General features: G+C 40.1%; 2 protein-coding genes across 5 annotated transcripts in view; both read left to right on the forward strand.

The window, feature by feature from the left end:
- The window catches only part of LOC111581241 (protein jagged-1b), a 67,756-nt gene extending 64,556 nt beyond the window's left edge, over positions 1 to 3,200 (forward strand). For both annotated transcript variants that reach the window (XM_035956866.2, XM_023289347.3), the window contains 4 exons: positions 423 to 469; positions 880 to 1,056; positions 1,661 to 1,811; positions 1,894 to 3,200. In XM_035956866.2, coding sequence (XP_035812759.2) covers positions 423 to 469; positions 880 to 1,056; positions 1,661 to 1,811; positions 1,894 to 2,330 — 812 coding nt within the window. In that variant the 3' untranslated portion in view covers positions 2,331 to 3,200. The remainder of the gene's footprint in view (positions 1 to 422; positions 470 to 879; positions 1,057 to 1,660; positions 1,812 to 1,893) is intronic.
- A 4,431-nt stretch (positions 3,201 to 7,631) lies between these two features.
- Positions 7,632 to 21,906, forward strand: clasrp (CLK4-associating serine/arginine rich protein). 3 transcript variants are annotated; one of them, XM_055012264.1, is made up of 21 exons: positions 7,632 to 7,771; positions 9,326 to 9,465; positions 9,743 to 9,840; positions 9,957 to 10,058; positions 10,838 to 10,917; positions 11,133 to 11,217; positions 11,326 to 11,462; positions 12,683 to 12,779; positions 13,153 to 13,231; positions 13,313 to 13,386; positions 13,477 to 13,518; positions 13,618 to 13,806; positions 14,681 to 15,001; positions 15,083 to 15,268; positions 16,039 to 16,078; positions 17,356 to 17,416; positions 18,263 to 18,321; positions 18,421 to 18,467; positions 18,550 to 18,635; positions 18,876 to 18,900; positions 21,191 to 21,906. In XM_055012264.1, the coding sequence occupies exons 2-21, from the start codon at positions 9,367 to 9,369 to the stop codon at positions 21,237 to 21,239; spliced, it is 1,956 nt and encodes a 651-aa protein (XP_054868239.1). In that variant the 5' UTR covers positions 7,632 to 7,771; positions 9,326 to 9,366; the 3' UTR covers positions 21,240 to 21,906. The 3 variants fall into 3 exon arrangements, 2 of the variants coding, with proteins under 2 accessions (XP_054868239.1, XP_023145119.2); XM_023289351.3 differs by having other exon boundaries at positions 21,197 to 21,906; XR_002747237.3 differs by lacking the exons at positions 18,876 to 18,900; positions 21,191 to 21,906 and having other exon boundaries at positions 16,039 to 16,082.
- Positions 21,907 to 22,840: the final 934 nt, after the last annotated feature.

A 22,840-nucleotide genomic window follows, 5' to 3' on the forward strand; every position in this document is an offset into this window, starting at 1 on the left:
AAGCAAATTGGTAGAAACAGAGAGAAGTGACAGACTAGTCGTAAATAGTGAAACATGAAGAGCCTTTAAACAGCTTGCAGTCCACCGTCCCTGTGGGCAGCAGATCGTTTTACTCCAACTGAATCCACCACGTTTCACAGGGTGTCACTGAAATACATGCAACAGTACCCAGTAAGGTTGTGTGACAGTCTGTTTTTGGTTGTTATCTCCAGTTAGTTTGTGCTGACATATTGTTCTAAAAAGTGACAATCTACTGCCTGGCTGCACAGTGATGCAGCATCATTAATGATATCTGGTTCAGTGATGCGTGTCAGTCTGCTCTGTTTTCATTTTGTGTGTTTTTGTTTACAGCTTTTTAGTTATAGTGTAAGTATTCTGTCTTTGGATGACAGATTATTCTAGTGTTTGTTTCTGATTTCCAGGGAACAGCAGCTGTCAGGGTTTGTGTTTGAATAGCGGACGTTGTGAGGTGAGAGTCCCGGCTGTGCTGCCTTTCTCAGTCTCTCTCATTTGCCTTTGAATTTATTTGACCTGGTTAATTCTCTCCTTTCTCTCTGTAGTGACATTTTGTGTGTCTTTCCACTATTTTCTCAGTAAAATCAGGAATTGTTACACAACTTTAAAAGACGTGTATTATACTAGCGTTAAACCCTCAGGCATGTCGGGCATCATTCAGGAAGTACACCTTAGTTTTAAAACATTTTTTGCCTTAAGATATGAGCTCTGTTTATCCTCATGGGGGCAAATCTTTTATTGCCTGTAGCAGATTCATGACAAGCCTCCCCCATGTCTCTCCAGAGCCTCCTTTCCACCCTTAAATGATAACAACTCTCTCAGTTTACATACATATGAACTAATATATAATGTCCCTTGATGTAGGACCAGGTGTCAGGGTCCAGATGTTTGTGTCCAACTGGTTTCTCGGGGAAATATTGTCAAAATGGCCCAAGTCCATGCGACAGCGCCCCCTGTCTGCACGGAGGACAGTGTGTGGAGAAGGATGGACGGACGGCGTCCTGCAGTTGTCCTGTGGGATATTCAGGAATCTTCTGTGAGGTTGGAGAACATATATGTTAAAAAATAATAATAATAAAACAGATTCAGTCATGTGTAATGATTAACATCAGCTAAAAAAAAAAGATGAAACAGACAAAAATGACTAATTTAATGAGAATGTGAAAATTAGTTTGCAAGTGTAATATTAAAAATATAAATTAGTAAATATTAAAAGTGCTGTTTTTTGCACTTTTAATGAGATTACATAAAAAATTAGATCACTTAAAGGTTTGGCTAATTTTCATTCATCATTGTTTTTATTGTTTTGTGTCTCCTGCATAAACACAGCACTAACGTACAGAATGAAATTTGCACCACAGCTTTGTAAGATTTTATTTGTTTCAGTTAGATTGCTTGAAGACTCATATTTGTTTCTTTTTTTTTTCTCCTCTTACTTTGGAAACAGTTCGTGTTCATTTGGGGATCTCACTTGTTTCAGACAGAGATGTTCCCCTCTAAACATCTAAAGGATCCTTTCAGGTCCCAGATTAGAGCTTTGGGAACCTTTAGATACATATGCAGGGTGTTGGGTTGGTATGAGAGTTGTAGCTGGAAAATAACTGCAAATCTTTCTCACCTTGTGTCATTCTTTCCATTACTCCAGATAGCGTTGGATCCATGCAATCCCAACCCCTGCCAGCAGGGGGTACAATGTCACAGCATAGAGGGCAGGTACATATGTGCCTGTCCTGACGGTTACTATGGCAACGAGTGCATGACCCTCAAACATCCCTGCATCGGTCAACACTGTCCAGGTGAGATAAAAATGTGTGCATCTTAAATAAATAAACTATCCGTATGAACTCTTGTCTAATCCGTCCGTCTCCACATGTGAAGGCGCCATGTCGGACACGACGCATGGCGGCATCAGCTTCTACATGATCCTGGTGGGCATCTTAGCTCTGGTGACGGTCTGTGGTTGTGCCGCCTGCGCCTTCATCCTCTCCCACCTCCATCGGAAGAGGAAAAAGCAGCAGGCTGTGCCGCAGGAGGAGGGCATCAACAACCAGAGGGACTTTGTCAACCTCATCAGAAACGTGGACCGTCCGGTGCCCCTTCTGCCCCCCGCCGCCCCTCTCAGCCATCCTCCTGCCCCCGCACCTGTCTCACGTTGCTATGAGGAGATCGAGCTGACCCTGCCGCCCTCTCCGGCCCCTTCACACCCCTCCCCTGCGCTGAAGCCAGCCCACGCCCCCAAACTGGACATTTCAAACCGGGAGAGGGAGAAGCTGAACCGCTTCCACTACACAGACAACCAGGAGCTGGAGGTCTGACCCTGTCCTGGACTGCTGAGCCTCTGAGGAGCTTCGCTGATTTTATTTTGCGTCCTTAGCACTCTTTTGCTCACAGGACCCCATCTCCAATGATGCAGTTATGAAAATAGGGTGACCTTTCGATCTTAATGAGCTCAGATGGCTATCAGCAGATACTTGAGAAGCAAAGGCTGCTGAATAAAGGAGGCGAAAGTCTTACTGTGTTGTCGTCTATGAGGAGCAGCAGGTGCGTGATGTTTGACTGAAAGACTTAATCTGGAGACTTAAGGACTTGCCTTGGAGTGCCTGTCGAGAGTGAAGAGAGCATCGTCCTCTGTAGGAGTCTCTCAACATGTTTCCGGGTCCATGACGCCGTCTGAGTGGTGTTCAGACCTCCGTTTCTGTTTCAGACTGAACTTTAACAAAGAGATCAGTGAATGGATGCCTATTTAACACTTGTGTGTTTCTGTGTCTGGTGTGTGTGTGTGACAGTGAAAGAGAGAATGTATATTATGAGTGTACGTGAGGGAAAAAACATTGACAGAAACATTTTACTTAAAGAAAAGGAAGCAAAGTTGATATACTTGTCAAAACAGAGTGCATACTCCTGAACCAAAGGCTTCACAGCCTTCTGTTTTAAAACTATACACTGTTGCCTGTATTGTCTGTGTAATACTGCAGTTTGTCAAAGATGTATGATTTTTTCATACCTGCATGTAAAATAGCTTTTTTGTACATAAATATATTGTACATATTGATGCCCTTTTTGTACTGTGGTTTGGTCTGGAAGTATCACTGTATTACTGCTCTGTTTGTCCCATTTCACTTTCCATTTGGAGCAAACAGCACATGTGGATTGTAATAAAAGTGCATTTAACAACTTTATTTAAATTTTTATTGCATATAATCATTTATTACCAGTGCTGATGTGAGGGGAATGTCAGCACTGATACACATAAATGAAGGACTTTGCAAGTTGTGCATATTCAGTGCTTTGAGTTATTCGCAACGTCTGAACAGTCATTTCAATTTCTCATTTCTGTCGATATGAATTAGTTTGTAAGTAAGTAAATTACAAGCTTAACATGGGCAAATGTGTGTTGTCCATTAAGCAGTGTGGAAATCTGAAATTTTTTTTAAATCCGAACCACAAGCAGTTTCTGGGTACTTTTAGTTCCTCTCACATTTTTCCCCGCTATGGGCTCATTATTCACAGCAACACCAAGTCCTGCACCTCTACTGCACAGCACCACCACAACCACAAGTACAAGGTACTCAAAAAGGTATTCTGTGCAGTGAAGCAAAGTTAATCCGTAAATCCTCAAAAAAAGTAAAAGTTGACATTCTATATATAAAAAAATTCAATCAACTTGTATAACTTGTTTCTGTTTGCTCACAAGTGTAGCCGATTCTGGAAAAATGTCATCGCCATATGCTTTTACAACCTCTGCATGTTTTTCCCACTACTCTACACGTTAACTCTGGATAGATATTTTACTATGCTGGATGTATCTTCTAACCACTTGCTCTCTCTCTAGATGTCTCCTATCTGCTCTGTGTCAACACAGTCTGCAGTTCAATTAAAAATTCTAAATTTTACTGACAGAGAGACCGAGTCAGTCGTGACTTCTCAGTTGTGGCAAGGGGCTCAGATTAATTAATAATTTTCTTTAAGGATCTGGTGCAAGTGGTTTAAATTAAATCAGACGCATAATTAAGTGACTTTGATGACAATTTTAAGTTTGGAGTTGGTTAATTTTTCTCCATGGAAACTGACATCACAAAAGATATGCTCAAGAACTCTCAGAGAGTTGAAAATCTGACAAGTCTTTGTGTTTTTGCAGTGTCTCACTTTAACAGGTGATGTAATTTTGACAGTTTGCCTTTCAAACCCGCCAATGGGTTTTGGGGATTCCGGGGTTAATTTCTCAAAGATGCGGCGGAATTCCCCTATAGACACCGTATGAATGTTATGTAAGGATTTAAATTATGCAGAAAGAATTTAGAATATTTTAAAGTCATGAAATGCTTTTAGCAAAGTGGAGTTTTGAACATTTGTGTCTGTGAGCATCATACAGCCTTAATAGATACAGATACAGTGTGGGATTTTATTGAAGTTTAAGAAAGCTCTCAATGACTTACTACTAAACAGTGTATGGGCTTTAGGTTATAACAAGTACGTGTCATCTTTCAAATCAGTGCACTCAGAGAACAGAACTCCAGCAAGGCAAACTGTCTACACATCTATGACATGAAAATTACAAATATCTTGATGTTTTTCCTTCAATTTTGGTCAGAATTTAATGGGTTTGTCTTTTGCCCATGTTCCATCTCCTCACCACCTTTCATGAAAATCGAGCTTATAGTTTTTGAACAATCATGCTGATAGACAGACAGGCAGCACTGAAAACATAGGTAATTAAAATATTAAATTACTAATAGGAATGATCTTTGCAACACCACACTAAGAGCTTCCTACTCTTTGTGTTTGAGCGTGCACTTTTTAGATGATACCATAAATGTCTTCATCAGAGGCCCCTGGGAGGATATTTCATGGCTCAGACCAGCCACAGTGACTGGGTCAGTGGGTCACAGCATACACAAGGACTCTCACTATCGCTGTCTTTCTTTCTGTGACACACATTCACAAACAATGACGCTGACAGTGCCAGGAAAAAGTGGGAAACCACCTGACTGACCCCAGTTTTCCTCGGCAACAAATGTGTGGCTGTGAGAAACTTGTCCGCTGGAGGAAAGTAGCTAAAATGTGCAGTAAGAACCAAGAGAAGATGGTTTAGTGAAGTATTTCAATACTCTAGTGTGAACTGCTTGTAAACACCAATTTGAAGTTTCCAGTTCTAATTTACCATGACTGAACTTGATGATTATTGCTAGATAAATATATCCAGAACGTAGCTGAGATCTGTCCAGTTGCTTAAATCCATCACAATGTTTGTCAGATCATGTTAAAACCAATCAATCAAGTGCCATGCCATTCAGCGTAGGCGATCATTTCTCTCCAGCTCCTCCCATCTTTTGCTCTCTGAATTGTGATTGTTGCCTGTTCCATAAGTAGCCATGATGTAAGTCCATCTATCATTTTCATTCTCTGTCTGCCTCTTCCTCTCTTCCCGTTAATTTTTCCAGTTACAACAATATATTCCAGGGTCTCCTTCCTTAAGATGTGTCCAAAAAATGTTGCCCGCTATTTCCTAATTTTGTTCAGTAGTGTATAATTTGTGTTTAGTGTCTTTAAAACATCTTCACTGGTTATTCTGTCCATGTAAGATATACGCAGCATGCATCTGTAAAACCACATCTCTGCTGCAGTGATTTTATTCGACATTTTATTATTTATGTTCCAAGATTCACATCCGTACATCAGAACTGGTAGGATGTAGCATTGTTAAAATACTAAAGTGTAAAATGCAAAATGACAGAGTGTAAATGGAAAGGTTTTGTGATTTGCAAAGGGACAGTTAATGGGCAAATGGACATGACGAATGTGACCTCTGGCCTGTTCAGGCTGGAAATGAACGCTGGCTTCCTGTCACCATGCTGGTCAGGAGGAAATGTAGGAAACAGAGTTTACACACACAAGCTGTATGTACAACACTCTTTCTACACCTGCTGTGACCCGCAGGATGTCAGACGCCCGCCAGCAGATTAGAAAGTTTACTTTCAGCTGTCCTCAATCCAAACACCTTTTGTTAATGTGTCATCTTATTACCTGTCCACCTGATAAAGCCCAAGTGTTGACAGTGATGCAGCTAATTCTTGCATTTCAGTTTGTTCTGTCAGCTCGATTTCAGGGCTCGACTCACAAAAGCAAACAGATAGAAACTTTAAAACGTTCTCCGTCCTGAACTTTCCTGACAGCCGGTGGGTACTTGAACAAACAAAGACTTAAACAGCGACTGACTTGTGATCAGGGATAAAGGTTTTAACATTTAAACAATGTCTAATGCTCAGGAAATAGCCACAGACTGTTATTTTAAAAGCAGGGTCATTTATGCCAATTCAGTTATTCTAGGCTGATGCAACAAATATTTTTTAATCATAAAAAAGTTAACCAATTTAATTCACTTCAAGTTCATCTGTCATCTGGATAATTACAAAGGTGGACCTCAAGGTAATGTGCTTCTATCTAGTCTTACAGGGACATCTTGTGGACACAATAGGTAGACTGTAGCATACCCCCGAATGAAGGATGATATTTTACTGATGAAGTTTCAGGTTTAATAACAGTAAACCTTTAATTTCACTGTAAGAGCTGGGGAATACACAAAACAAAACAATGTATAAGCTTAACGTCATACTCTTACAATCGTTAACAACAACTTAGATTAACCTTAGCTTTAGCAATAAAATGCAACAAATGTACAGATTTGGTTACATGAAATATTCAAAATTGCTCTTCTGTACACCAAAACACATACCTTGTGCCTCTATCAAATGGACTGTTAAGTGTAAGACACATTTTTCTCGCTGATTTCGCTCTTTTCTCAATCTCTCTGGGTTACAAGTCTATGGACGGAGGAAAAAGTGTATTTAGGAAGCATATTTAGTAAGAACAGCAAATTAAACGTGAAAAGTTGAACAATTTTCTGCTCTTCTCATCCAGTGGGTTTAGTTTTAACACTTGGCATAGCTTTGTGTTCATAAATCAGGCACACGGAACAGTGAGTCCAGCTGGAGATTCACACACATTTAACCCTCCTGTTGTCTTCATTTACTGGCACCAAAAATAGTGTTTCCTTGTCTGAAAAAAAATCCAAAAACTCAGCAAAAAAATTCCCCAAATTTTTGAAAATTTGCAAAACCCTCAGGAAGAAAATTCCAATAATTCCTTAAAAGTTTCCCCCTAAAAGTTTTATTTAAAAAAAAATCCCCCAAAATTGGCAAGAAAATTCTTATAAATATTTTCAAAAAATGAGTAAAAATCTTCCAAAAAATACTAAAAATATCTAAAGTGATTACAGATATATCCGTAAAACTTCTAATATTTTCTTCAAGAACATTCACAAAAAATCAACCAAAATCCAGCAAAATTTGCTGGATTTTGGTTGAGAGATAAAAGTCATAATTATGACTTTTTATCTCATAGTTATGACTTTGTATCTCATAGTTATGACTTTGTATCTCATAATTATGAAATAGCATTTGACATTTTTTTTTCCAAGTGGCGGAAACGGGCTTCCATAGACGTCAGAAGTTTCACTGTGAAAATTTTTTTCCCACATTTTCAACCATTAAAAAACAATTTGACCCGCAGGACAACACGAGGGTTAAATATACCGTCTGTAGTAGTGGATGAGCAGCGCCCCCACAGTCTGAGGTCGGTACTGCAGGTTACAGTCTGTTGTAGGAGGAGGAAGGAGGCGTGAGGTCGGAGCCGCTCCGCTGCCATCGCTTCGTAGCCGAGAAACAACCCCAGTGTGTGTTGGCGGTCATTAAAACAGGTAAGGGGTGAAACTGCAGACGAATCTGAACGCGTTGTGCCGCTGTATTTCATGTTTTGTCGGTGTTATGAGGCTGTAGCTCGAGTCTGTGCAGGCTAGCTAAACCCGAGGCTAAGCTAGGCTAGCTGCGATGCTAACAGGCTAACAGCATGATAGCATTAAAAAGGCCCGGGCTGCATGCGCAATCAGGCCCATGTGAATGCTAACAAACAAGTGGATAACGTCGAAAACACTCGTCATACACAGTATTAGTTACGTAAATGACCGAATTGAGAGAAGAGTTTGCGATTGGTAAACAGTGAAGTGGTATAAATAGCTGGACAGCGATAATGTTGGATCTTTAGCTAGGTTAGCTCCAGGCGGTTTGATGCTACAATAAACTTATAAACAAACACAAATAAGGCCAGAGATATGCTGAAGAGGTTCTCAGTTACATAGTTGTGCCATTTGGTAATATACAGCAAGACGATTCATATTGATAATTTAAATATTCTACCTGTTTTTGTTGCTGTTTTGATTTTGATGTCATTCTGTATTTGTGTTTATTTAGGTGCATTTTTTTGTTCAGGGCCCCCGCTGAAGTTGAATGTGAATTTATATATCTTTATTAATTTAGCCTAAATGTGAATTAGTAAACCCTCTGAGAAATATCCTGCCAAGACAGAAAACATTTTAAATTATTGGCCGTCATTAATATGAGCCTTTATTTTGTTTGTTTGGCTAAATGCTGCCTTGAATGTCGCTTTCTTCTGAAACTCCAAGTAATATTAGCTACAGTCAGAGTGTCTAAACCTATCAGATAATTTGGAAAGTAGAAGTGTACTCTGGGACCGCAGTCGCCTACTGAGGCCAATGTCCTATTTTGCAACTTTGAAGGATAACATCCAGGTCTGAATCAAAGTGTGACGAGTTTGTGTGTTGCTCCAGCTGTACTAAGTTTTATGACTTTTGCTACAGTACTTTTTCCATCACCTTGCTCAGCACTGAGATCATACCTCCAGCTTCCAGGAGAAACAGTCTGGTTAAAAATTATGTCTTGTGTTTAGTGCTGACCGGTATGGGAAAAACAAAACACTACGTACATGAAAATAATTTCTCTAATATTAGAAAACACGCAGCCTTGTCTATGATAATTGGAAAGTCACATCAAGTTGCGTAGTTATTATTTTATAGTACTGAACAAGATATTTATTATAGTCACTGTCTAATCCTAACAACAGACACCATACTCTCAATGATCTAGACTTGATAACAGGTAAAAGACATTTGAAGATTGATCATATAATGTGTATTCCACAGACAATTCTCATATATTGTCTGTATTGTGGTTGCAAATGTATTGATCGTGGTTTGTCTACTAACTCCTGCAAACTGTAGGCGAGTTATGCTTTTAATATTTATATTGGAGGCTGGTTGTCAAAAGTTATGTGCAGTAATCTCTGTGAAGTGCCCTGTCTGTGTAGTCAGACATGTATTTAAAAGACTCTGTCTTCTAACTCCTCTTCCTCTGTTTTTCTTCTCTCCCCTGTGTCTTCTGCATTTGCCTCCATACAGCAGCCGTGCCCCGCCGCGCCCCCACCCCCAGCGGAGCCGTCATGTGGCAGGAGGCCCGCAAACATGAGCGCAAGCTTCGTGGCATGATGGTGGACTACAAACGCCGAGGCGAGCGCCGGCGAGAGTACTATGAGAAGATCGTAAGAGACTTTGTCTTTGACTCCAGCAGTGTCTGTAGAGATACTATTTACTTTAATATTGCAGATCTGTGGCAACAAAACTCAGCAAATTGTGCTGTTAGGTTTCTATTTTTGCCACTTCTTGTTATAGCTGTCTAAATGAAGGTTAATTTAAGTTTGAGATGAGACATGAATACAACTGTTAAAGTTAACATGCTGTACAGTATAATATATTTTAATGTCTGTTCCTCATGTGCCGTTTTATTGTATTTGATGGCCACTGATTTTGTCTTGACAGAAAAAAGATCCAGCTCAGTTCCTCCAAGTTCATGGTCGGGCCTACAAGATCCATCTGGATCCTGCTGTGGCGCTGGCAGCAGAGAGCCCCGTGAACATGTGAGGAAAATCACAAACACACAAAACGTGTAGGAGACATCACACGCACCATGTACACAGAACTTGTGGGATCTTTGTAATCATGTTTTACCTCCTCTCTCTTGTTGTGCCTGAAGGATGCCATGGCAAGGAGATGCCAACAACACGATTGACAGGTTTGACGTAAGGGCTCATCTGGACTACATCCCCACCTACACCCCTCCACTGCTCAACACAACGTAAGTCTTAAAAATTACTTGGCACCATGTTTAACCCCAGAAACTGCCTCATGTAAATATGTATGCATTTGTTTCTTGCCTTGTCATTTTACATAAGATAACTCTAAGGACATTCACATGTTCGTCACAGATAATCATACCTAACTTGACATCTTCTTTCAGGAGAGTTCGAAGCAAAGAGGGTTTTCTGTTTTTATTCCGTCATTTAGTTGGTGTTTTCATCCTGCATTGTAATTGTGATTAAGTGTGCTTTGTGTCATGTTATGTAAAGCATTTTGCATTACCTTGTTGTTGATACATAGTGTTTTGAGTAAGATTTTGTCGTAGACATAACAACTGAGAAAGAATCTCTTTCAGCATTTTGACATTGAGGTGCATCAGATGTTTAATGAAATGTAAATTACCTGCTGTGTTTTTATTATGAAATTAATGTTTTAATTATATTTCCCACTGCATGCATCATTAACGAAACAGTTGAGTCCATCTCCTCCTTAATGTGTTGTACTGTTCATCATCTTGGAGTCTTCTTACTTGACTCTAGTAGCAGTTCTTTAAAAGTGGGGTGGTCAACCACAACAATCCCTTTAATAGAGTTCTAGCTGTTACTTTATATTAGAGTTATTACCTTAAAGTAACTGAGCAGGGCATTGATGGTAATATCTTTTCTGTCAGATATTATCTCCTCAGTCAGAAGCCAGAACTGCTCGGCTTGTTGAGATTTGAGTATTTGGTGAAGCGGTAAATGTGACTAACGACCTTCTGCTCTTTTTCTCATGCAGCACTCCGGAGCAGGAGATGGAGGAGAGGAAGTGTAATTATGAGCGCTACAGAGGCCTTGTACAGAATGACTTTGCCAACAGTGAGTATTTACTCACAAACTCTTGGCAGTTATTTCAAGAACAGCACACACCAGCAGTAAATAGCACACACATTAAACCACAGTTAATACATTGCACACATGCTCAGTGCTGCACACGTATTCTAAATGTGGTTATAATTGTCTGTTAACCTGCTCGCAGTGGGTATATTTTGCAGTCGTGTTGTGCTCTTTAACTCCCCCTTGTCCTCCTTCAGTCTCCGAGGAGCAGTGTTTATACCAGATCTACCTGGATGAGCTCTACGGTGGCCTCCCGAAACCAAATGAGGATGAGAAGAAAAAGTGTGTAAACGTTAACTGGGCTTTTTTTTTTTTTGTTGTTGTTGTTGTTTTTTTAGAGGAAAAGCAAAGTTGGCTTTATATTCATATATTCTTCCTCACATTGTGCAGACTGGCTGAGAAAAAGGCCACCATTGGTTACACGTATGAAGATAGTACTGTGACGGAGCCTGAACCCCAGTCCGACAAAGACGAAGAGAACTCAGAAAACAGTGAATCCGAAGAGGACGAGGGCATACCAGACATTGGTGAGGAGATGTGATTGATCCTTGTGAAATTTATACATTAGGGAAATTAAAACACCAGACAAACCATAAAAAAGCTGTGATGCTAAGCAAAAATGATTGCATGTAGAAATGTGCATCAGCGTGCAAAAATAATTTTGATTGTGTAGATCTTTATCAATTTTGACAGAGACATGCTTAACGTCCAATCAAAGAAATGTGTTTTATTCAGTCTCTGATGTTTTACCTCCACTTTGCAGAGTGATTTATGTTCAGTCTGGCTCGAGAAGACTATTTCTAAATTATTCTGTCGAGAGTGGAAAGTTTCTCTGAGATCACTTAAAATCTGAGTTTAAGTTATACACCTACGAGCAGGATTTGTGACATCACCTCAAGCTTTGAAGCCAATCCTGGTCTGATTACGCAAGTGTGATGTGGAAACTTGAAACTTGCATAGCACAAACATTGACAATGGACTTCTCGTGAAGTAGGAAAGGTCTTGGATCCAGTGAAAGATGAATACATTCTGCTTTTGTTTGATTTCTTACCAGGTAGTTTTACCTTATTATTCACCACTAGAGCTGGGTAATATAGCTAAAAAATGTATCCTGATTAAAATGCTTTATTTTATATATATTTTATATTTTATTTTGTAATAGCTAATTATTGATAATCTAAAAAAATATATTTTCAAAAATAATACAGACCAGAAGGACAAAGATTTACTTTAAATTTATCCACGTTAGCCGATTTGTAAAGGTACGAAGGTAACAGTTTTAGTGTTATTACAACAAAGAATAACACATGAACAAATATATTTACAGTATAAATAAAATAAATAAGGATATAGAAATCTCCTCCCTCATCATACACAGTCAATTAAGGAAACAAGTAGAAGCTGAAGTATTTTGTGTGGTCAGTTTTGTTATTGCTGTTGATGAAGTGTTTGTCGCTGGCATATATTGCTTTCATTTTAGTTCCCAAGCCTCTTCAAAGCAGATGATTTTTATGCATCTCAGAACCTATCTGGAAGAGATTTTCAGCAAACAAATAATTTATTTAAGTGTCACAGCTCCATCGTGTTTTCCTCGTTTTGGCCAGTTTTTTGTAGGTATTTATGAAACCTATTTTTCTGCTGTAAATGGATGATCTGCTCTGAAAATTCAGACGTTTTCCATTTGAGTGTGAAGCTGAGACGTTGTTGCGTAAAAAACCTTTGTCGTGTTTTCTGTGTTTACGTACAGATGTGGAGGTCGATGTTGACGAGCTGAATCAGGAACAACTGTTGGATCTCAACAGAATGGCCACTCCATATGGAATGGCTGAAGGCGACTTTGTCAGGTAAATATGTCAGTGATTTTTTTCATGTCCAGAAACCAAACAAACCATTTATTTCTGAAGAATTGCCAGGCCTACTCATTATTTGAGTTGATGTGATCGAGTAGCTTTTGCTGCGATGGGATGCAGGTAGTTAAGTTGCTGAAAATGACTGCGTTTGCAAGATTGACATATTTAAAATACAAGAGCAAGTTGTAATACTGCCATTATGTGATGTATTGTCAATTGAAAGTCCCCAAAACAAACAAACCTAGAAGTTGATTTCATGTCATTTTCTTCAAATATTTCCAGTGTTTTTGGGGATTCTATTAAAGACGACTGTTAATACAATTGTGCTTTTTATTAAAATGCTGTGATTTTGTTACCTGTTTGTCAGGATGCTGAGGAAGGACAAGGAAGAAGTGGAGGCCATCAAACATGCCAAAGCCCTGGAAGCAGAGAAGGCCATGTACTCTGTAAGATTAAATCCACTGAGTGCAGTGTTGTTGTGTATGTTGTTAACAGCTTTGTAATGCATGTATCCTGGATCGTCACAGGGCCGCCGCTCTCGCAGGCAGAGGAGGGAATTCAGAGAGAAGAGGCTAAAAGGCAGACAGATCAGCCCACCGAGGTGAATTCACTTTTTGTTTCTGTCAGTAAGAGGCAGTTCACCTCAAAGTATGCTTTAAATGTGTTACTTACTCTTTCTGTCCTTTTTCAGCTATGCCAGGAGAGACAGTCCAACGTATGATCCCTACAAACGGTGAGTTAGCAAACTGGTCTTCTTAGATTCTTTATTAGTTGTGTCTATGAGTGTATTTTCAATTTTGTGTTCTGTTTTTTTTCTTCAAATCTGTTTTAGGCCTGAATCAGAGTCCAGCTCTGAGTCGCGGTCACGCTCCCGTTCTCCTGGTCCAGAGAAGATCACGTTCATCACCAGCTTCGGAGGCAGCGATGATGAAGCTGCAGCAGCGACACAAACAGCCGCTCCTAACTCTGGCCACGCACCCTCCAACTTGCAGCACTCGGCAGGTCATAGCAGGGGCTCCCGGTCGGTAACTTTCCGTCCTCCTGGCTTTTTCTGTTTTCCTCATTATGTTCATTGAAATGACCGCAGCTGTTGACGCAGAAAGAATACTGATTGATTTTTGTGGTCGGTGAGGACGATCAGTTTTCAGATGAAGTGTCACTGCAAAATAGCTGCTGATAAGTAACAACAATATAACTGTGCATGTGCATAGTGAACATAAGCACCTTTCTACTGCAGGAACTTGGGGCAGATTCTAGGTGACACGAACCTTTACAGGAACAGGCCATTATTCGTCCCTTTTGAGTCTTTCTGTTTCCGTTGCAGCGTTGTATCTCCCAAACTGAGGAGGTTGAATAATAATTTTGCGACTGCTTTGACTATGATGTCAATCTTAGGCACGCGACAAAAGACCAATAGCAGTTACTAGACAGTTTAATGAGCCCATGCGATATAAAATAATAGAGGAACCCAAAATGGTTAGCCTACATGTTGAATTTTACGTCCTTACATGGACATTAAGATGGCAGAAAAATTAGTGCATGTTTTACTAGAGTTAGTCTTTTTCCCTCCACAAAAACAGCCCCGATAGTGGTTCTATAGGGGCAGTTCTGGCAGTCAGAATATGCACCAATTACTGCAGTAGAAAATGGCCTTATGTGTGTGACTGGGTAGGTTAGGCTTTGATTCAAATTTACTAGTTTACTATTTTGCATGTCACCTTATGGCAGTGCAAGTATATGCAAAACACTGAAATCTTCCATGTTAAAATCAGGCTGCTAATACAAATTATATCAATTAGAATGTAATAAATATATCAAAAAGCCGAAGTTTTGTAAAGTTAGGCTAGGTGCTGGGATGGAATTGTTACTAAAACGTTGTGTCTCGGTTTGTTCAGGAGACGAAGGTCATCCTCCAGTCGCTCCCCTTCCTCCTCCTCCTCCCGCTCTTCATCTCGCTCATCCTCTCGCTCATCTTCCCATTCGCGCCGAGCCCGACGGGGACGCGGGGGAAGGGACGGGCGGCGTTCCTGGAGCCGCTCGCGGTCAAGACGGCGCTCCAGATCGTATTCCAGAAGTAGAGGAGGGAACGGAGGAGCTGCATCCTGGAGGAGACGCGACTGGACCCGGTCGAGGTCCAACGACAGAGACAGAGAGCGAGACAGGGACAGAGACAGAGAGCGAGACAGGAGGCGGTACACAGGACGCAGACGAACACGGTCAGATGAGCCTCCCAACAGCGCTGTAGTTACTGTTTAATGAAGTGCACCATTGACCCAAGCCTTTGTCTTCCCTGCTAGGTCCCGCTCCAACTCACGGCAGGGCGGCAGCTCGAGGCGAGGCGGTCGGACCAGCGGAGGACACCGACGGGGAGACAGCGGCAGCCGTAGTCCCTCTCAGTCTCCCAGCCGTCCACATCACAGTCTCTCCCCTGTCCACAGAGGGGTCCAGCCTGCTACCACCACCATCTCTGACAAGCTAAGAAAGTAAGAGGACCTTCGATTCATTATTCCAGGGAGTCTTGAATTTGCAGCCCAAGACATGGCAGCTAGTCACACTGTACATATACATTTCTGGCTGTATAATTATAAACGTTTGAAAACTTTAGCTTGACTTCTATGTTTGCTTTTGTACATTTTTTCATTAAACACCCACAGATGCTGTAATTTAGTAGTCTGGTGGTCGTTCTAAATTTTAGGATCTGGATCCCTCGAGGAGTCACATGATAAATCTCAGAGAGCCTGAGATGATCAGCAGAAATAACTATGAACAAATTAGATTTTTTTTTTTTACCAGCTTTTGATTGACTTTTGATAATTTGCAATGCATTTTTGAAATTTAACAATGACTTAAATGAAGTTAACTTAGACATCCTGTCAGAGGTTGAAAGCAGCGTTGGCTCAGTTTAATGGGTCAAAAGGCAAAAGGTTGGGTTATAAACTGTAGTAAACATTTATTCACTTTTTTGACATGTGTCATCATTTTTGTTGGAATTTTGGATATTGGACGCCTAGGAGAAGAATAAGAGCACAGGACTGAGTCTGTGTGGGGTCTCCGCTAGGAAGCAATTAATCTAGTCAGCTTCAATGACATTAAACCAGAACAACTTATTAAGTTCACTTCTGTATTGATTTTTTTTTCTCCTTAATGCATTTAATGCATATTCACACCTCAGCATTTAGATGTAATAAGGTGCCATAAATCAAGACATCTTCATCCTTTGAATGTTCTGCCCTTCTTTCTCTCCTCTCTCCAGGCCTGACACTGCGGGTGGTAAAGAGACGGGAGCTGCCAAAGTCAGTAAGAATTTAATCTAGCTGGGTTTCTTGCTAAAGCCTACGCCTCCCTCATCCCTGACAGGCTGACATGGTTGTCCACCAGACTGGGATGTAGAAACCGTTGTTGCCCAAAATGCTTTTTATTTTTTACCCCAAAGTGGACATACACTGCAACTCTGCATCTACTTTGAAATTGACAAATGACTGAATTAATACTTGCATTTCTGTATGAAGTGAACATTTAGGCGCCGTTTGAAGTCTTTATTTGTTGTCTTTATGGTACTTTTAGTCTGGGTGGTGAATGTATGCATACTGTAGCGTCTTATATCTGTATATATCTGTTTGTAGTCTCCAGCACATCGCAGTGTGTCGCACATCAATGATCTGTAGAGGAGGAAGCTGTCTTCCTTTCTCCATTTGTCTTATTTTAATCCATGAATCACTTTTATTACCTTTTTTTAGTCATGGAAGACGTGAGATCAGTCTTTAAAGAAAAATATAGTATGTGTGCTGTGAGTAGTCATATCTGGACCTGCTTTAACCAGGAGCAGAGCACACTTTTAAAATGTTTAATATCTGACACACAGGTTTAAAACTTGGGGTGAGACTTAAAGAAATGGTGCACGTTTTGGGAAATATGCTGTTTTAGCCAAGAGTTTCCTAAAATGCTTAGCAGTTGTCGTGAAGCTAAATTATTTGTTGTATAACATTGAGAACCGTTGACTGCCTTGACCTGACTTTTCCTCTCACCCTATTTCCCGGAGCTAGTTAAACGGTTTAAATGCATCCCAACCGACAAGCAGAGCTGAAGTTATAATGTGTGCATCTGTTGAGCTTGCCTGCAGTGTTGTGACCTGCAGTTTTTCTTGCCTGGCCAGGTTTGAACAGCCCAGCGATGGGTGTGTCTGTGACAAAACGCCACTGGCTCCTTCTGAACTTTCCAAACTTGCTGGACCTGAACTTGTACTCGTTTCCCTCTTCTGACCCTCTCTCCATCTCCAGCTATCCTCCCTTTTCATCTCTCTGACAGTGTTCTTACATAAAAATATGTTGTGTAAAGGTTCACGTGACTGGATCCTGGCCAGTGTACCTGACTCAGCAAACATCACTTGCATTTAATTTATCTGTCACTTTTTTTTCTTTTATCTCCACCAGCTACTGTACATAAAGGTGATAGTATCAAATTTGTGTAGCAGCACGGTACCTTTGAACTCTCTCTCACACACACATGCACACTCACAGACACTTTTGTCAGGCTGTGAAAGGTTGTGCTAACACATCTGTGTCACCTGCAGCCCAAGATGACCCCACAGGAGCGGCTGAAGCTAAAAATGCAGAAGGCGCTCAACAGGCAGTGTGAGTTTGTCAGAGCAGTGTGTTTGTGTGCAAGTTAACCCACTGAAGCCCAATACCTGCCAGCATTTATCTTAAAAAGGCCTGCCGAAATGATAGCAGTTGTCAGAGCCTGAAACTGTACAACACAAAAACAAATCATTGGATTTTCAACTTTCTGTCTGTCTCTTAATATTCATTTGTTACATGCCCTTCTGTTGCAGAACTAAACCGAATCTGAGCTTAAAAATTGTGCTGTTTCTTTAAAATCAATTAGTTGTACATATCTTAATTTACTCAAACCAGATTCTGTAAAGAAAAAATGAAGAAGTGGCTAGTAATTCAGCTGCACTAAAAGTCACTTGACAAAAACTCAGGGACTTTTTTGGCTCAACTGCAGCCTTTGTTTACAAAGAACAGACATGAGATAAATATGGAAATCTATGCAATGTGTAAGTAGCAAATATATAGTTAGTAAGGGGCCCCATGTTTTCCCCTAGTATTGGTAACACCTGCAAACACTTGGAAAGGTTTTTAACATTTTCTAAAATAATCAAATAGGTTAAATTTTAAGGTTTTTTATAGCATTATAACTTTGTTATGCTCCAAAAAAGACATATTTTAGTTGTCTCTACTTTTACCCATAGTTGTGATGTTGGGAGGATCAAGAGGATTTTATTGTAGTAAAAATAAATGTGAAGGGAGCAGAAAATGTCCAGAAACTGCTGAGGGTTCAGAGACTACACAGCACAGGCCAGAAGTATGAAAACATTGAGATGTATCTGTTGTACATTTAGTAAAATTATGCAAATCCCAAAAGTTAAAACACAAGTACTTAAATTCCATGTGGCTTTTTTTTCTGACCTGCAGCCAAGGCGGATAAGAAAGCTGCTCAGGTGAAGATCCAGCAGCAGGAACACAAACGGCAGGTGTGTCTCTGCTAATCTGTGTTTGTAGTTGAGATTTAGGCAGAAACAGAGACTGACTTATCCTTTATTTCCACTCATTGCTGTGTGTTTATTTTACAGGAGCGAGAGGGAGAACTACGAGCCATGGCACGCAAGATACGCATGAAGTAAGGCTCTGTGTGTGTGTTTGAAGTGGACGGTTTCGTGTTTATGTTTTGCCATCGTTTGACCCAGAGGCTCTTCGTTTAGGGAGCGTGAACGCCGTGAGAAAGAGAGGGATGAATGGGAGAGACAGTACGGCCGGCAGAGCCACTCGCCTTCTCCTTCCAAATATGGTAAGACTCTTTGCTTTTGATCGGCAACAGTCATATGGATCAAGTAATAATTATTTGGTTTGGTGAGCACGCAGTGTTTATTGGGTGCTCAGCCTTGCATGCTCACACATAAGTAACCAAATATTTAATCAGCTAACCCTCTGTATGATTTACTGCCATCAGTTTCTGACGACTTTTATAGGCTTTAATATGTTCTGGCATGCAGTTGTTTTGATTGTGGCTCTGTCCTCTGTCCCTCAGGCCGAGAGCACAACTCATCCAGAAGGTATGTGAGAAGCCACAAGAATCTGCACAGCTCCAATGAAGCAGGATGAATTCTATTTGTTTTTTCACATTAACACACAAATCTCAAAGGCTCATTGCATCGCCTGCAGACGCAATACTTGATCTACTCGGCTTTTTCTCAAGTCTCAAATTAATGTGCAGGTTAGTCTTAAAAAGTCAGAGGCCAAATGTGATATTTTTCTTTACCTGTTGAGTTCAGAAACAAAACCCAGACTTTTCAATGCAGTTCATTTATCCACAGGTACAAAGCTACACTCAGAGCACTTTATTAGGAACACAATACAAATACAGTGGGAGGTCTCAGCTACTGGTGTCATGGGTTCCACATTTCCTTGAAGATTCTGCCCCATGTTGATGCTGTTGCTTCACATCTTTTGTGCATCTGACTGTGGAGGTCCATGAAGTCCACTGAACTCATTGTCATGTTAACGAAACACAACTTTTTCTTTGTGACATGTCGGAAGTAGCCATTACAAGATGGCAAATTGTGGCGACAAAGGAATGCACATGGTCAGCAGCAGTAGTGCCGCATTCAAACCATGATTGATTGGTATTAAAGAGGCTAAAGTTTGGCAAGAAAACAGCCCCACATCATTACACCTCCAGTAGCAGCCTGAACTATCCACACAAGGCAGGTTGGGTCCATGGATTCATGCTGATTGCCAAATTCTCGCCTACCAGTTGCAGCCTCAGCACAAGTGGAGATTTGTCAGACCAAGCTTCTTTTTTCAGTCTTAAACCGTCCACTTGTGGTGATTCTGCCCCCTGTAGCCTCAGATATCTGTTCTTGGCTGACACTAATGGAAGCCCACATGATCTGAAACCTCAATGTTTAACATGTTGCGAGTCTAAGATGCTTCTCTGTTCACCACAGTGTGTAAAAAGTAGTTCTCCAAGTTGCCATGACCAATCTAGCTTCATCCTTTCACCTCCATCATCAACGAGGTGTTTTATCCATGGAACCGCTGCTGCTAAACTCTTGAGAAGTATCAGAATTACTTAAACTAGCTCGTCTGGCACCAACAATTATCTGGTGTTTGATGTGAACATGAACCGTAGCATTTAACCTGAATCTAGAGGATTTCATGTATTTCTCTGCTGCCACGTGATTGGCTGATTGGGTGGGTATATGTACATCCAATTTTTGCCGCAATACAATAATCTACTTAAAGGAAAAATGTGTTCAGTTTATCAGGGTTTTAGTTTCAAGCACATCCCAACTTGTGTTGTATTGTTGAGGCCAATGTGAGTTTTAGAAATCTGATATCGGATTGGTTGGCTCTCACACACAGCAACACTATCACTGGTGCGATATTCAGGTATCGGCTGCTACACAGATGACACTGGGGTGCAGAATGGTCTGACTGCACCTCTACATCATTGTTGTAAGGAGAAAAACGCTCTGGGGTTAATGCAGTTCAAATCATCAAGAGTCTCTGTTCGACCATCTCTGATTTGCTTTAAACTTCATCATAAACTATGACCATAAACGTTTTTTTTTCTGTCTGTGCACATTGAGATTTGATGTTATGTTTAAACCACAATATCTCACGATCATCACTGGTTGATTCAGCATCTGCAGTATTGACAAGTAGATTAAATAGTCTCTGATTATGGGTGAGTTAAAATATGAAACTAATTAAGCCATTGTGAAGAGTTCCACCTTTTAGCACACATTAACAAAAAAAACAAGATAATGCTGAAGTCAACTAGCGATATTTTCTGAACCATATTTTGGCTTGTCAAAATAATACTCAACAAAATATATAGGATACTTCATAATATGAAATATTGATCACATAAAAGGTGATTTTCATTTAACTTTGATAACTTATTGAGCAAATATGACAAGTTGTACCACAAAAGCAAAAAAATCTTCGTAGTAATAAATAAAACTGATTCCAGATAGATAGATAGGTACTTTATTAATGCTGCGGGAAATTCAAGAATTCTCTGCAGAATTATATTTATTAAGGTACAATGTTATTAAAATCTAGAGTAAAACTTTAAAGCTTGACAGTCAAACTGATGTCATGTCATCAGGGATTAAAATAAGATTATTTTGTCCAATTATAATCAACACTTCGTCTCCATTTTAGTCTTGAAATGTACACATGCAGGCCAATTTATTGTTTACTCAGTTGATTAATATTTTGTATTATTCTGGCAAAAAAATGAACTGATTGGGTCTTATACTCAAGATGAATACATCGTTGCATTTATTGTTTACATGCTGCCGTCTTGTGAACTGAGGTCTTTCATTTTTCCAGGAGGTCGAGGTCGAGGTCGAGGTCACGGAGTCCGTATTACAGACACTAAACTGACTGGATTCGGCCGACAGAACCTTCTGCTCAGCATCTCGTCATTGCCACGCATTGTATCCCACAAAAGCCTATTACATGGAAGTATGAAGAGATGCAGTGACTGGCTGTTGGCCAATTAACCAACACACACACACACTCTGATACTGTTCATGTATCCAGAGTAAAAAACTTCAACTGTGATGCCGTAGATTCACTAATTACACAGCTGATCGGTTCAGCCAAGATGAGTTTTGATCTGCGCTCTTCAGTTTTGCTTCATCTCGTAAAGACTGATTCAATGAGTTTCTGGTTTTTCACTTCTGCATGCTCCCCTATTTTCTGTTTCTTCCTCAGCTCTGACTCATCCGGAGGTATTTGTAATTCTGAAAATTACGTAATACTAAGCAATACCTGAGGTTTTACCTTGTATCCTCATCGTGTCACAATCTACTTTTCTTTACCTGAGGAGCATTTAGGTTCTCATGAACTGATGTACAGGATATTTATACACATCCACTTGAAACCTCTGTGGAAGCAGATGAAATTCAAGCATTTATTAAAATGAGTGATTGCTCTTTTTGTACTCTGTTCAGCCAGCCGGTTAACAACAGCAAACAACTTTTTGTTCTCAGTATTGTGGAATGTTAAATACAGAAGAAGAAATAAAACTTACTATGAAATCATTCAATCATTTCTGCGTTTTTCTAATGCAAAATTTTATTTACAAAGCATTCAAGCATGCAATGGCCTTATTGTCTTGTGCAGCAAAAACAAGGTAAAACTGCAATGAAATTTTTCAAAATCTGTCTGCTTGTACATACTGAGGTAACAAATTTGAATGCACATGAACAGTGCAAGAGGTTTTGTACAGGAAAAAATGACGAAAGGTGCAGGTGCAATATTGAACACGCAGAAAAAGTTCTATTAACCCTCGTGTTGTCCTGCAGGTCAAAATTGACCCATTTTAAAGTTTGAAAATGTGGAAAAAATATATCTTTTCACTGTGAAACTTCTGATGTCCACATTTTCAACATTTTTGGGAAGTTTTTGAACATGTTTTGGTGAAAAATAATGTTTCTTAAGAACATTCACATAAAAATCAATTTTGGTTGATTTTTATGTGAATGTTCTTAAGAAAACAAGTTTTACTGATATACATGGAATCACTTTAGATATTTTTAGGATTTTTTTTGGAAGATTTTACTCATTTAGAAAAAAAATACTCATGCATTCTGAAATGGGATTAAATGTAAAGAGCTATTCCTCAGATGTTGGACAAGACAATCAGTTTATACTGCGTTGTTGTGAAGATTTTCTGGATTGTGGTGCGTTTTTTGAGGCAGTAGGCGGCGACAGATCTCAGCGTTTCATTGACGCTCTGTGTTCTGTCGCTTTTCTGCAGCTTTGGACTTATTTTCCTGCGGTTTTACTACATTTTAATGCGCACAAATAACAGCCTCAGCTGGTCAAGAAGAAAAAATGGAGAAGTGAATGTGACCCTGGTTCCTATGTGGTTTTGGAGACACCTGTGGAGAGCCGGAGAGGTTAGTTCCTCTGCGCCGCTCAGGAGGAACTAATGCAGATTCTCACTATCACATGTGAAAACCTTGATTGAAA

This window comes from Amphiprion ocellaris, chromosome 7 (genome assembly GCF_022539595.1).
Source record: "Amphiprion ocellaris isolate individual 3 ecotype Okinawa chromosome 7, ASM2253959v1, whole genome shotgun sequence".
Classification (NCBI taxonomy): Eukaryota; Metazoa; Chordata; class Actinopteri; family Pomacentridae; genus Amphiprion; species Amphiprion ocellaris.

Coding starts and splice junctions, on each gene's coding strand:
- clasrp (XM_055012264.1), top strand. CDS start 9,367: ATGTGGCAGGAGGCCCGCAAACATGAGCGCAAGCTTCGTGGCATGATG. Junction 12,780..13,152: donor GCTGAAGGCGACTTTGTCAG/GTAAATATGTCA, acceptor CCTGTTTGTCAG/GATGCTGAGGAAGGACAAGG. Junction 13,519..13,617: donor ACGTATGATCCCTACAAACG/GTGAGTTAGCAA, acceptor AATCTGTTTTAG/GCCTGAATCAGAGTCCAGCT.